This window comes from Xenopus tropicalis, chromosome 2 (assembly GCF_000004195.4).
Source record: "Xenopus tropicalis strain Nigerian chromosome 2, UCB_Xtro_10.0, whole genome shotgun sequence".
Lineage (NCBI taxonomy): Eukaryota > Metazoa > Chordata > Amphibia > Anura > Pipidae > Xenopus > Xenopus tropicalis.
The window spans coordinates 102,251,717-102,266,090 of NC_030678.2; the positions used below are offsets into that span (position 1 = coordinate 102,251,717).

General features: G+C 39.7%; 1 protein-coding gene across 1 annotated transcript in view; it reads left to right on the forward strand.

Annotated features, from left to right (window-relative positions):
- The window catches only part of zpld1 (zona pellucida-like domain containing 1), a 33,923-nt gene that overhangs the window by 17,941 nt on the left and 1,608 nt on the right, over positions 1-14,374 (forward strand). Inside the window, exon 9 of the mRNA XM_031896364.1 lies at positions 462-491. Within this exon, the coding sequence (XP_031752224.1) occupies positions 462-491 (30 nt within the window). The remainder of the gene's footprint in view (positions 1-461; positions 492-14,374) is intronic.

The following is a 14,374-nucleotide window of genomic DNA, read 5'->3' on the forward strand; positions in this document are numbered from 1 at the left end:
TAATTAAAGAGAACCTTACTTTTGCAATTTGCAAATATCTATGGAAAGAGGCCTCTTTAGGGCCCATTTGCACTATAGATTTTAGCCTGCTTAGAGCCAGACTGCTTATAATTAAAACTGATAGTGTTTGCAAGAGTAGCCATTGACCTGTGTTGAAATGGTTAAAAGTCCCAAGTGTTTTATCTGGCAAGCATGCTGGATCACACACTCGAGGCAATAATTTGAATGTAGTGGAAGTCGTGGGTTTCAAGTACATGCATTTAATTAACTCAAGTGGATTTGACTAAATGGACTAAAGTCCTTAGAGTAAGCTAGCCATAAGTCTAAGGAACATTAATAGCAGTCAGTAGTTTCCCTATATTTAGTACACAGAAGATATAGTAAAGGATATAGTAAACCATCTTCATAAAGACTTATATTACTGAAAATAGATAACATTTTCCTTTTTTATTTTATTACAGATGAAACACCAACAAACAATTCACAGCTTGGTAAGTCCATCTATTCCTCACTCTTTCATCAATTGTTTTATTACTTATAATATCAATAAGTTATAATATCAAAAGTTGTTGGATGTAAATGTAGTCATGTTGTAAAACAGACAGTCCTGCATAGGGACAATCACTTTTTTGCAGAGACATCTTGGCAGGTTTTAGGTGGTGGGAGTATGTTTTAAAAAAAAAAATATGCATTTTCCAAAAAACATCTTAATCTTTGCTACCTACAACCTGCCAGGATTTTTTTTTTAAAAAGGCAATCATTAAAAAGAGACTGTTATAGGTCTGCCCCTAATATTGCTTAATCTTGCAGATTTACATAGTAACATAGTACATAGTAACATAGTAAGTTGGGTTGAAAAAAGACATACGTCCATCAAGTTCAACCATAATGCCTATATATAACCTGCCTTACTACTAGTTGATCCAGAGGAAGGCAAAAAACCCCATCTGAAGCCTCTCTAATTTGCCGCAGAGGGGAAAAAATTCCTTCCTGACTCCAAGATGGCAATCGGACCAGTCCCTGGATCAACTAGTACTAAGAGCTCTCTCCCATAACCCTGTATTCCCTCACTTGCTAAGAATCCATCCAGCCCCTTCTTAAAGTTATATAATGTATCAGCCAGCACGACTGATTCGGGGAGGGAATTCCAGAACTTAACAGCTCTCACTGTAAAAAATCCTTTCCGAATGTTTAAATGGAACCTCCTTTCTTCTAAACGAAGTGGGTGCCCTCGTGTCCGTTGGAAGGACCTACTGGTAAATAAAACATTAGAAAGGTTATTATATGATCCCTTTATATATTTATACATAGTTATCATGTCACCTCTTAAGCGTCTCTTCTCCAGTGTAAACAGACCCAACTTGGCCAGTCTTTCTTCATAACTGAGACTTTCCATACCCTTTACCAGCTTAGTTGCCCTTCTCTGGACCCTCTCTAACTCAATAATGTCCTGTTTGAGCACTGGAGACCAAAACTGAACAGCATATTCTAGATGGGGCCTTACCAGCGCTCTGTAAAGGGGAAGAATAACCCCCTCCTCCCGTGAATCTATACCCCTGTTAATACAGCTCAAAACCTTGTTTGCCCTTGCAGCTGCTGCCTTGCATTGCTTGCTACAGCCAAGTTTATTATCTACAAGGACTCCAAGGTCCTTCTCCATTAGGGATTTGCCTAGTGCAGTCCCATTAAGGGTATACGGGGCTTGCATATTTTTACATCCCAGGTGCATGACCTTACATTTATCCACATTAAATCTCATCTGCCACTTAGCTGCCCAGATTGCCAGTTGGTCAAGATCCTGCTGCAGGGATGTCACATCCTGGATAGAATTGACTGGTCTGCAGAGTTTTGTGTCATCTGCAAACACTGATATATTACTCATAATACCCTCCCCTAAGTCATTTATGAACAAATTAAACAAAAGTGGACCCAGTACAGAACCCTGAGGGACCCCACTGAGAACCTTATTCCAAGTAGAGAATGTACCATTAACAACCACCCTCTGTACCCGATACTGTAGCCAGTTTTCTATCCATGTGCAAACGACTTCACTAAGACCAATAGACCTTAGCTTAGAAAGCAGTCGTTTGTGGGGAACGGTATCAAATGCTTTGGCAAAATCCAAATAGATTATATCTACTGCATCCCCACTGTCCAGCTTCTTACTTACCTCATCATAAAAAGCAATTAAATTGGTCTGACATGACCTGTCCTTCATAAAGCCATGCTGATTACTGCTCATAATGGCATTCTCCACTACATAATTTTGAATGTGATCCCTTAACAAGCCTTCAAATAACTTGCCCACCACGGATGTCAAACTTACAGGCCTATAATTGCCAGGCTGAGATCTTACTCCCTTTTTAAATATGGGAATGACATTCACCTTCTTCCAATCCCTAGGTACCATACCTGATGAAAGAGAGTCTGAGAATATCAGAAACAAGGGCCACTGCAATTCTGCCCCTAGCTCTCTCAGTACCCGAGGGTGTATTCCATCTGGCCCAGGTGCCTTGTTTACATTTATCGTGTGTAACCCTTTAAGCACCATATCCTGTGGCAACCACTGTGTAGTTGGAGCTGAGGCAACAGTGCAGCTATTGGGTGGGACTTGGCCCACTGGCTCCTCTACTGTATACACAGAAGAAAAGAACTGGTTAAGCACATCTGCCTTTTCTGTATCCGCTGTAACCATATTGTTACTATAACTCAATGGGGCCACACCCTCAACCTGCATCTTTTTACTATTAATATACTTAAAAAACTTTTTGGGGTTAGTCTTGGCCTCGGCCGCGATGCGCTCCTCATTTTCTATCTTTGCCTTCCGGATTGCTGTTTTACAACACTTGTTATAGTGTTTATATTCATTAAACGCAGCTACTGTCCTCTCTGACTTATATTTCTTAAAAGCTTTCCTTTTTTTCCCTATTAACTTCTTTACCTCAGAGTTAAGCCACATAGGGTGATTCTTAACACTTCTACTTTTTCTTATTAATGGAATGAATTGAGAACAGTAATGATTTAATATCATTTTAAATGACAACCATTTCTGCTCTGTGTTTTTATCAGAAAACATAATGCCCCAATCTATGCCCTGAAGCGCAGCCCTTAAGGAGCTAAAATTTGCCTTCCTAAAATTCATTGTCTTTGTTGCCCCCGTGTAAATTTGTTTCCTGCACCAAACATCAAATGAAATAACATTATGGTCACTATTACCCAGGGGTTCAACCACTTGCACATTTGCTATACGTTCTGGGTCATTAGAGATCACTAGATCTAGTATAGCATGGTTCCTGGTTGGCTCCTCAACAACCTGTGACATAAAGTTGTCATGCAGCAAGTTTATAAACTTGTTCCTATTTACTGTCCTGGCAGTACTATTGCCCCAGTCAATATCAGGGTAATTAAAATCCCCCTTTATTATCACTTGCCCCAAACTAGCAGCCTTTTCTATTTGCAACAGGAGCTGGGCCTCCTCCTCTTCGCTTACATTAGGGGGTCTATAGCATACCCCTACAATTAGTTTGGTAGATTCCTTACTATCTGTGAGAAGCTCAACCCATAAGGATTCAGCTCCCTCTGTTAACCCCATCACTTCCTCCTTAATATTTGCTTTTAATTCCTGCTTAATGAACAGACATACTCCTCCTCCTTTTCTATTGCCCCTGTCCCTCCGAAACAATGTATACCCCCCAATATTAACAGCCCAGTCGTGAGACTCATTCAACCAAGTTTCAGCAACTCCAATCACATCATATTTCCGCTCCAACGCCAGTACCTCCAGCTCTCCCATTTTACCAGTCAGACTCCTTGCATTGGTAAACATACATTTAATACTGGTTCCGGCGTGAGAATGACGTGTAAACAACTTATGGGCCTCCCTGCCATTATCAGTATCCCGAAGCAAGTCTCCTCCCCCATTTTCCCTTACTATGCCCACTACCTCATCTATCCTGTCTACCACAGAATTTCCCACTGCACCCTCCCCCCCCACTCCTAGTTTAAAATCTCCTCCAACCCGCTAGCCATCTTTTCCCCCAAAGCAGCTGCCCCATCATCATTGAGGTGCAGCCCATCCCTGGCAAAGAGCTTGTAGCCGATTGAGAAATCAGCCCAGTTCTGGAGAAACCCAAAGCCCTCCTCCCTGCACCAATCTCTCAGCCACGCATTAATCTCCCTAAGCTCCCGCTGCCTTCTTAATGTTGCTCGTGGCAAAGGTAATATCTCTGAGAAAATTACCTTGGAAGTCCTCGCCCTCAACTTCGCACCTAGATTTTTAAAATCGTTCTTGAGGACTTCCCCCCCTCCTCTAACTTTGTCATTGGTACCTATGTGTACCAAGACCGCCGGGTCTTCCCCAGCCCCTCCCAACAATCTGTCCACTCGTTCCACCACATGCCGAACCCTAGCACCAGGCAAGCAACACACAGTTTGGCATGTAGGGTCTTTGCGACAAATTACCCTATCCACCTTTCTAATAATTGAATCCCCTACAACTATAGCCTGCCTACCCTTCCTAGCACTATTCCCCCCACCTGTATTAGAGGTGCCGGCTCCCTGGGTGCTCTGAGAGTCAGCCCGCTCCATACATGCTAGTTCAGAGCTGTCTTCCCCAGCATCTTCACCTAAAGCGGCAAATCTGTTGGTTTGCACAAGCTGTGAACCAGCCCCCCTACCCTTGTGTCCCCTACTGCCCCTCTTAACTGTTACAAATTTGTCTCCCTCATTAACCTCCACTGTCCCTTCTCCACCCCCCACTACACCGGCCCCTGCCAGTGGTTGCTCAGTGAGCATCCTGTTCTCCCCCATGCTTGCAGCTGCCCTCAGTGCTGCCAGTTCCCCCCTTAGATTCTGCACGTCAGATTCCAAGAGGAAAACCCACCTGCATCTCTCACAAGTAAATGCTGCATGGAACTGCTGCTCCAGGACCACATACATGCGGCAAGTAACACCAGCAATCATACTGCAACTCATATTGCCACTGGGTACTTACAGTCTCCCGAGTGCAATCCCTTGTATAGTGCCTTTTAAGTTTCAAACGCCTTTTTTGTTTTTAACGCCTACTATACACTTAATCTACATGCAACACTTTAGATTAAATGCAACACTCGCTAGCAGCTCCCAAACTCGCTGTGCAGTCAGAAACTTATTGAGGTTCAAACCAAACAGCCAAAAGTCTGCTGAGAATTTACCAGATTTACTCCACCCCCTTAATTAGTATGTGCTCAATCAGCCAGGTAGCCCTTACAAGTCACACAGCAGTTAGTTAATTGCACTTACTTCCTCCTTTCATCCAGCACTCCCTGGAGTTATGAAGGACAGGTCATGTCAGACCAATTTAATTGCTTTTTATGATGAGGTAAGTAAGAAGCTGGACAGTGGGGATGCAGTAGATATAATCTATTTGGATTTTGCCAAAGCATTTGATTCCCTTGTAAGGACTTATATAGCACTGTTTGTTTTTTTTAAAATTGTTGTGTAAATAACAAAGACCATTTACCCAATGTAAATTTAAAGAAAGCTGTGATGGACTGAGCAGAGTCAATCTTGCACCTGGTGGCAGCCTAGAACATGCCTTGCTCCCTTGCGCTCACATTCTTAGTGCCAGACCAGGTTGAGGGGAGCCACATCACTACTGCAGAAAGTGCAATTGGGCTCTCTGCACTAGAAGAGCCAAAATTCCAATTTAAAAATTGGAATTTGGTTCTTAATGTTGCAATGTTTCTTAATTTGCCCCATAGTTGCAGCACCACTGGGGCTGAGGCAAGGGACATCATCTATTTTGTGTGTGTGTGGTCCATGTTACTAATTTGTATTCAGTTTATGGTGAGCTCTCCCCCAGGTTTAAAAGTAATTCCAGCACCATACTTGGTCTCAGTAAAAATCCAAGCAGGCTGTCACCTAGCACAAGCATTAGTAGTGTCTGTATCAATTAATCCACAGTGCAGTCACAGGAGAGAACCTCCTTTCTCCCTCTGCTACAATTACCTGTGCAGTACTCTGGCAAGGTCCTACAGCTGCTGTGACAAATACAACTTAAAATACATTATTATATATCCATTATTTTGCTCCAGAGGAAGACAAAAAATTCAACCAGAAGCCTGTGCCAATCATGCCTCAAGAGGGAAAAAATTCCTTCTTGACCCCAATGGTGATCAGAACATTTCCTGGATCAAGCATTTGGAATTAACATGAATTAATACAATGCTGACTCTCAGGTTTATACTGTATAACGATACAGAAACCACAATATAACAGTACATTCAGGAATACAACTACATTCAGTTATTAATAGATAATATGAGACCAATAAGAAGAAAACTCCTGACATTTTTGCAAAATATGCAAAAAAAGGGGGGGGGGGTAGGATATTTCTACCTAGCGTTCTCCTGCCTTAATTCATTTCTTTCACCCAATCACAGCTACATCTGATTCTGTCAATCTTGAAAAATAAACCAGTGTAATCTGGATGCTGGTCATTCGGATCCCTTGTCATGCAACTCCCCCCCCCCCCTTTTTTTTACATATGAGCTGTTTTATGTAATTTTTTTTTCTTGAGAACTAGATTGTTGGGGGGGAGCAGGGTTGGACTGGGCCCAGACACGACCCTTACCAGCACTCCCCCTCCCGACCGCTCCTCCCCTGATGCGTCAAATTTGCGCGCTCGGGGGAGGACGTCGGGTGGGGGGACCTGCGAGGGGGGTTAGGGGGGCCCCTGGGGGGGTTAGGGGACGCGCTCGGCTGGGGGAACCTGTAGGGCCCCTAGGACGGGAGCCCCGGTGGGCCCTTCACCCCCCAGTCTGACCCTGGGGGGGAGAATAGTTTCTCTTTAATGTCGGAAATTACATGCTAGAGATTAGGAAAATCTATGAACTGTGTGTTAGGGGTCTCCACTTTTCAAGGCATCTAATTGCTTGACAGTTTCTATACCTGTAATATTGAGTATTAAAATGTAATGTATCCTTTTATCCAGACCTATCAGCCATAGTATGTACTCTCAGTGTACCCCCTAAAGTTGCAATGGCACAAAAGCATTAGCATGCATTGACACATCTTGCTGTCAGAGCAGTGCTTAATAGTGGGATAATCTGCCCATTTTAATTACTCCAGTGGCTCAGAGTCAAGTCACTCCCCAGCACTGTGACTTAAGGAACCTCTGCATCCAACAGGGAAAGTGGTAGAGACCTACTAGGATCTTGCCTTTTGAATGCTAAAGATTACAGAAGGTATAAAATAAAAAAAAACCTCTCAGTTTATTGTAGGGAGGCAAGTACTCTCTAGGTCTCATTAATAAAGTGCAGGGCAGGGTGCAAGTGAAAAAAAGCCATCATATTTTGCACTTTCCACTCTGTCCTGTATTTAGTATAGGCACAGGTCCTTTAAATGTGGAATGGAGCACAAACCTATTCTTCTTCCATGAATACAGCACTGCCTGCGTTGGATTAATTAACCATATTCATTAGGGAAGGACTGGGACTTGTACCTTTTCAGTGCAAGATGCAGAGTGGACTGCGCAGAAATCCCCAGATTTGTGTTATATGAATTGATAAATTGTCCTTTCTGTGTCTATCACCTCCCTACATTCAGATACATTAAGTCAGGCATATGCATTTGGAGTTACTACTCCCTAAGAAAATTATGTCAGACAGATATCAAATTTACTTTGTACACTATTGTACATTTTATATTTTTGATATTTTATGTTGCTGCAATTTATTCAATTACTTTTCTATGTAAAGCTATTTTCTAAAAAGTGTAAGAGAGATAGATAAAAATGCGTTCACAATTCTGTATCTAATGTAATTTGCTTTGCTCAAGAGATATGTCATTATATAATACTGCTTATGCTGTATTTACAACAGAAGAATATGACTTGAGATTTGTAGGTATTCAGCGCATTTGTCTTGTTATTTGATTCAGTCTCAAAGCAATCCTTTAACACTTTAAATCAAAAAGTAATGCAGTTTCCATGATATAAATATATATGTATATACACTCAAAATAATAGCTATTTGTTATTTTCACCAGAATTATACAGAAAAGTCTTAAAACTTCAGAAACACACGGACAACCTAAAGCAAATGGCATCCATGTATATAAAGGATATGAAAATTATTATATTTTAGTTGTAATCTACAATTTGAAATTTGTAAACTGTCATTTACACTAATAAATGTAGTACATGAAGGCTAACCACTTAATGGCATGATGCACTATAATACTGAGATATTATATTATTATTATTTAGCAAGCTACAGTATTTATTGCCAAGCAGTAAGGTAAAAGGGATTTTTCATGAAGGATGGGCTTAATGTTAATAGATAAACTAAAGCTTCAATTACAGTTTATTAAGACAGCGTTAATTAGGAGCTTAAGGAGGTTAAGTTTATGCTGCTGTAAGGTGCATCTAAATGTGTGTTAATATGTAAATGGCTGCAAAGTGGACAGTTAAAGTTATTATATTGACAAAGTCCTTTGGTCTTGCTTTTAAAAAGGCATGTGACAGCCCCCCTCCCACAGATAATCAGACCACGGGAGCTTACAGGGACATTAAGGGGCACATTTATCAAAGTACGATTGTTTCCGAATATAAAAAAATCTTATTTTTTCGTACTGTGCGTATTTTTGCGTCTTTTTCATTAATTTACCAAATTTTTTGTACTTTGTGACAATTTGCGCAACAATTTGTGCGACAAAATCGTATTTGTCACAGCAAGTATGAAAGTTTCGGATTCATTCAAGCTTTGTTATCGTGACTTTCCTTGGGCCAGGTTGGAGCTGCAGAGTGCCATTGGGTCCTATGGGAGGCTTCCAAAATCATGCACTGAAGGATCAAAGTCAGAAAGGTTTTCCCACCGTTTACAATCATTCGGATACGAAAATTTCATGACTTCGCGAATATGATATTATCGTGACTATTATGATTTTTCCGTAAGCATATTTGTGACATTTTCAATCATCAGAAATTATTGTATCTAATCCGAATTTTACCCATTTCGGGATTAGAACTCATACAGTACTTTGATGAATCTGCCTCTTAGTGTCACTTTAACTGTGAATATGTATTTGAGATTGCACATGTTTGAATATTGAAAGGTTTATACTGTATATATAAAATACACAGGAGCTATGAATATCGTGTAAATTACATCCTGTAATGGTTTTAATTGGTGTATTTTAGAAGAATTGATCAAGATAGTTCCCAGGATGTAAAGGATTCCATGCTAACAGGACTTATAGTACAGCAAAAGTGTTTTTTTATTATGGAACACACTAATGTGAGTGTGGATTCTTTTACATGGTGGAAACTCTCTCTCACTTCATTTCACTTTCCCAAATACCAGAGGGTGCTGTTACACATACTGCACCAACCAACCTCTGGCTGGAACTCTCATAATGCTTTCTAATTTGTAGAACACTGTTTATTAGAAAATTATTGCAATACACTTTGTAACTTGCTCTTATTATATTAATAAATGATGACATTAAAACAGAGAAAAAAGGAGCGGATTGGTGTAATGGTGTTTCGGCTAACACAATAGCCTTTATCCTTTATATTTATCACTCACATCACAACCCCTTTCCATACTATATGACTGAGAGGACATAATAAGCACTTTTGTGTGTTCGGTCACTGCAATGCAACAATGAAGTGTTTATGTCATTATGTTACAACATGATACACGTACTGTGATATCAGTGACATGTGAAAGATGACCTTTGGTGGCCCTTTGGCCTGATCCTGACTACAGTGTCCTTTCTGATGCTGATCTTGGACTCTCTAATTCTTCTACTGCTTCCTTCCTACTGTAGAAAACTCCACCTGTTTTCTGAAAGGCCTTTTAGTCCTAACAACCCCCAAGGTTTGTGAAAGGCTCACAAAGGAATATTTCTTGACTGCCGCTACAATAGTATAGCTTGGAAGTGCATTGTTGGTAGCTTGGAAGTGCATTGTTGGTCTGTCTTTTTGTTGTTTCGATTGGCACAGCTTGTGTCTAAAGAAGCAAAACTCTATTGCTGGGAAAGAACTCCATTTGCACGGTACACACTGTCCTTAGTGATCACATGTATATTTGTTTTCTTTCAACCTCAACTACCATGACACTATGACAGCTAACTAGTTCTTTACTGATGGGGAACACATACACAATGGTGAGGATAAGCCTATCTATATAACAAGGAATCCATTTTTGTTGTAGGAATGAACTAAAAGCTTTAATCCTAAAGTATTTTTTATAATTTATACAGCCTTTCAGGATTGGCAACTAATAGTGATGACCAAATCTGTCCTGTCTCGCCATAAAATTCGCAAAGTGAAAAGATAATTTGCGAAACGGCGAAAAATTTGTGAAACGCATCTGTAGCTCAATTTTGTTGTCGGGTGTGCCTATTTTGGCACCAAATTTTGACATGACCGCGCCTATTTTGACGCGACTGAGATTTTTTTGATGTGCGAGGGATTTCTCTGCAGCAAATTTTCACAGAAGTTTCGCCAAACAATTCACCAATGGCGAAATGCAAAAATTTGATGTGAATCCATGCCTGGCGAAAAAATTCATCACTAGCATCTAAGTGTATATCTAAATGATTGCAGTTGGGGTTATGCTACTCACACTTTCTAAGGTAACAGGCCACAGAGCATTACTTTGTAATTAAAAAAACATTTAGGGGCACATTAAAATATGGCAGGCCCGATTACAAAAAAAATTGTGTTTTTTCTAAAGTTTACACTTTTTGCTAATTTTTTACGATATTTTCGTAAATTTTTTGTACTTTGCGACAATTTGTACCACAAAATTGTATTTGTTGCAGCGAGTACAAAGTTTCGGATTCATTCAAGCTTCGTTATGGTGACTTTCTTTGGGCCAGGTTGGAGCTGCAGAGGTGAAGGTTCAAAGTCAGAAAGGTTTTCCCGCCGTTTATGATCGTTTGGATACGATAATTTCGGATGACTTTCGGACCTCCAATCCTAAACGATCGTTTCAATGCGAAAATTTCGGATCATAAGTACGAAATCTTCATATTCAAACAAACAGAATTTTCATGACTTGCAATCATCAGAAATTATCGGATTTAATGATTCGGATTTGTACTTTAATGAATGTGTCCCTTAGTATAGAATGTTTATTGTACCCTGCAATGGTGCTACCATTAAAAAAATGGTATATCTTTAAAAATAAAAAAAAAACATCATTTAGCAAAGATCAAGAAGCCAAAGCCTCCTGCGGAAACATTAGAATATGGGGTTCTCCATTAAACCACAGGGTTTGTAATGCTGAAATAAATAATTAATTTGTGAATTATTTGTTTAATTTTGAAAAAATGTATCCGTTGTTGATGGTCTCTGCTTTGGAGGGCCCCTTTGTAGCCACGCTGTAAGGCCCCTTTTCAGCTGAGATAATATACTGAAGATAAACAGAAATGAAAGGGTTAAAAACATTGAATATTTATGTTGAATATATATAAAAACGTAAAGACATGAGATATAGAGTGTGTTGGTAACAGCCTTTATACAGCAGATAAACATAGAGTATTCCCCTCACCATTAGGCTCATTACTTAATGTTCTCTTGTTTTTTCCTCTTTGTGTCTTTATTAATATATTATTGTACAGTAGCTGTACGATAATTCCATTTGCAGTAATCTGCTTACTTTAATTAAATTGTGTGGAGCTGCTCTGCTTTAAACGACAGAACTTATTGTTCCTTAGATTTTAATATTTTCAACATGGTTAATATGAGCAAAATATGCCTGTGGTTTAGCATTGAAAAGCAATAATACCACATTAGAAAATTACAATTTAACTTATTTCAGAGTACTGGGGGATGGGTTCCAAAATGTGTCTGACTTGCAATCCTTTAGATTTGCATGTACTTTAGCAATAAGTAAGCAAAGTGCAGTTTTGAGCACAATCATGCAATGTACCATTTTCACCCCAACATCATTGCAAACGCAAACTGGCGATTTTCTTAACAGAATCACGCTGCGCCAACCCAAATTGTGTCTAATTTGCCAAAATGTATGCAACTGCATGTGTGCTTAACTGCTAGTTGCCTGCTGTTTTGTCAGATATTTTTGAAGCCTGTCTGGAGTGATTTCCAATGTTTGCTAGCGTCATTTTTGGTGTTCAGCATGCAAGTGATTCTTTTGGCTCAATTGTTCTTTGCCGACTCAAAGTGTAAATTGCCCACTACGCTTGTGAACATAAATGAGCCCTACAATATTTTTTCTGTTGGTGGTTGAGTCACTATATATTTCAAAAATATATTAACTGTGCAGAGGAAGAATTGTTTGCATTACACATATTTGGTTCTGATAATGCTATTTGTAATGTTGCCCATGAGACTGTTGGCCTCATCAGAAAATACTATGCATTTGTCAGTTTTAAAAAGGAGGTGAGGTTTGCATTAATATTTGCAATTATTTCAAAGACTGAATCCATAACATAAAAAGATAAAGACATTGTCCTGTGTGGATTGACAACTAATTTTAATAAATTCTGTTTCATAATTGTATGCAATGAAAATATGTTGCTGCACCCTAGGCATTGAAAAGAAAATAGAATTATTTAAAAAAGGAGAAAATATGAGAAAATAGAATGCATTTAAGATCAGTATTGTATAGGGCCATTTATAATTTTATTAAGAAAAAGCAAATCCTTAAATTATGTATTTTTTCATTCTGTATTTAAGACTATGGCTCACACTTACAAGTAGTTTGGAACCAAGCTGTAGCCAGTTTTAAGGAAAACATAAAGGGATTCTGTCATGATTTTTATGGTATAGTTTTATTACTATATTACACTGTTCACATTGCAAATAGGTGATCTACCATTATCTACCAGTAAATGCATTTTTTTTCCTGCAATAATATTGGTGTGTAGGCAGCCATCTCAGTGCATTGTGCCTGAGTCTGAGCTTTCTGAAAAAGCCAGCACTACATAATAGAATTGCTTTGAGATAAGCAACTATTTCTCCAACTCTTTGTAACTGAAGGAGTCGGGACTTGGCTAAACCAGACTTGGATTTTTACTATTGAGTGTTATTCTCACATGTACCACTATATAGGGTAGCATTGAGATGGAAGCCTTTTTAGCCATACAGGTGTCAGGGAGCTGTTATCTTGCTACCTTCCCATTGTTCTGGTGATTGGCTGCTGGGGGGGGGCAAAGGGAGGGGGGTGAAATTCCTCCAATTAGCAATGTAGCAGTAAAGAGCGACTGAAGTTTATCAGAGAACAAATCACATAACTGAGGGCATCTGGGAAAGTAAGGATATGTGATATTTTAAAATTAAATAAAAAAATCTGTTTGCTCTTTTGAAAATTGGATTCAATGCAGGATTCTGCCGAAGAAGCGCTATTAACTGATGTGTTTTGTAAAAAACATGTTTTCCATTTGAAGATCATTATGACTAGTGATGAGCGAATCTGTTCCGTTTCGCTTTGCCGAAAAATTCGCGAATCTTTCAAAAGATCCGCGAAATGCCGAAAATGTCGTGTGACAAAAAAAATTTGTCGCCCGTGGCTATTATTTTGCCGCGTGGCAATTGTTTAGTCGCCCGCGGCTATTATTTTGTCGTGCGGCTATTGTTTTGTCGGCCGCGGCTATTATTTTGTCGCACGGCTATTGTTTCGTCGCCCGCGGCTATTGTTTCGTCACCCGCGGCTATTATTTTGTCGCACGGCTATTGTTTCATCGCGCGTGGCTATTGTTTCGTCGCCCGTGGCTATTATTTTGTTGCGCGGCTATTATTTCGTCGCCCGCGGCTATTATTTTGTCGTGCGGCTATTATTTTGTCGCCTGCGGCTATTATTTTGTCGCACGGCTATTCTTTTGTCGCCCGCGGCTATTATTTCGTCGCGCGGCTATTCTTTTGACGCCCGCGACTATTCTTTTTTGACGTTGGCGACAATTTTTGGACGCGCGATGAATTTTTCCGCGGCAAATTTTTTCATTTGTTTCGCAAAACAATCCGCCAATGGCGAAACGCGCAAATTCGCAGCGAATCCATGCCTGCCGAAATATTTTGCCCATCACTAATTATGACAGTTTTGACTGCACCATTCTCAGGCACATAAATAATACATAATAGGTTGTATTTATAAAGCTGGTATGAGATTTAGTATGTTTCATGCACAACTTAATTTTATTTTTGGGCTTAGATTCCCATAAAGGAGGTTTTTGTTTAGGAGCATTTATAATAGTAAAATAAGAAAACATTACTATTTGGGGCAGAAAATACTTCTATTGAGCACTATGCTGCTTCCACCAGGAGGGAGCTCCCAGTTTGGGCATCCAAGCATGCAAATTATCAGGGAGTATGCACATGCATGTAATGCCAATAATGCCAATAATGAGCGAGCCAGAAGTCTTG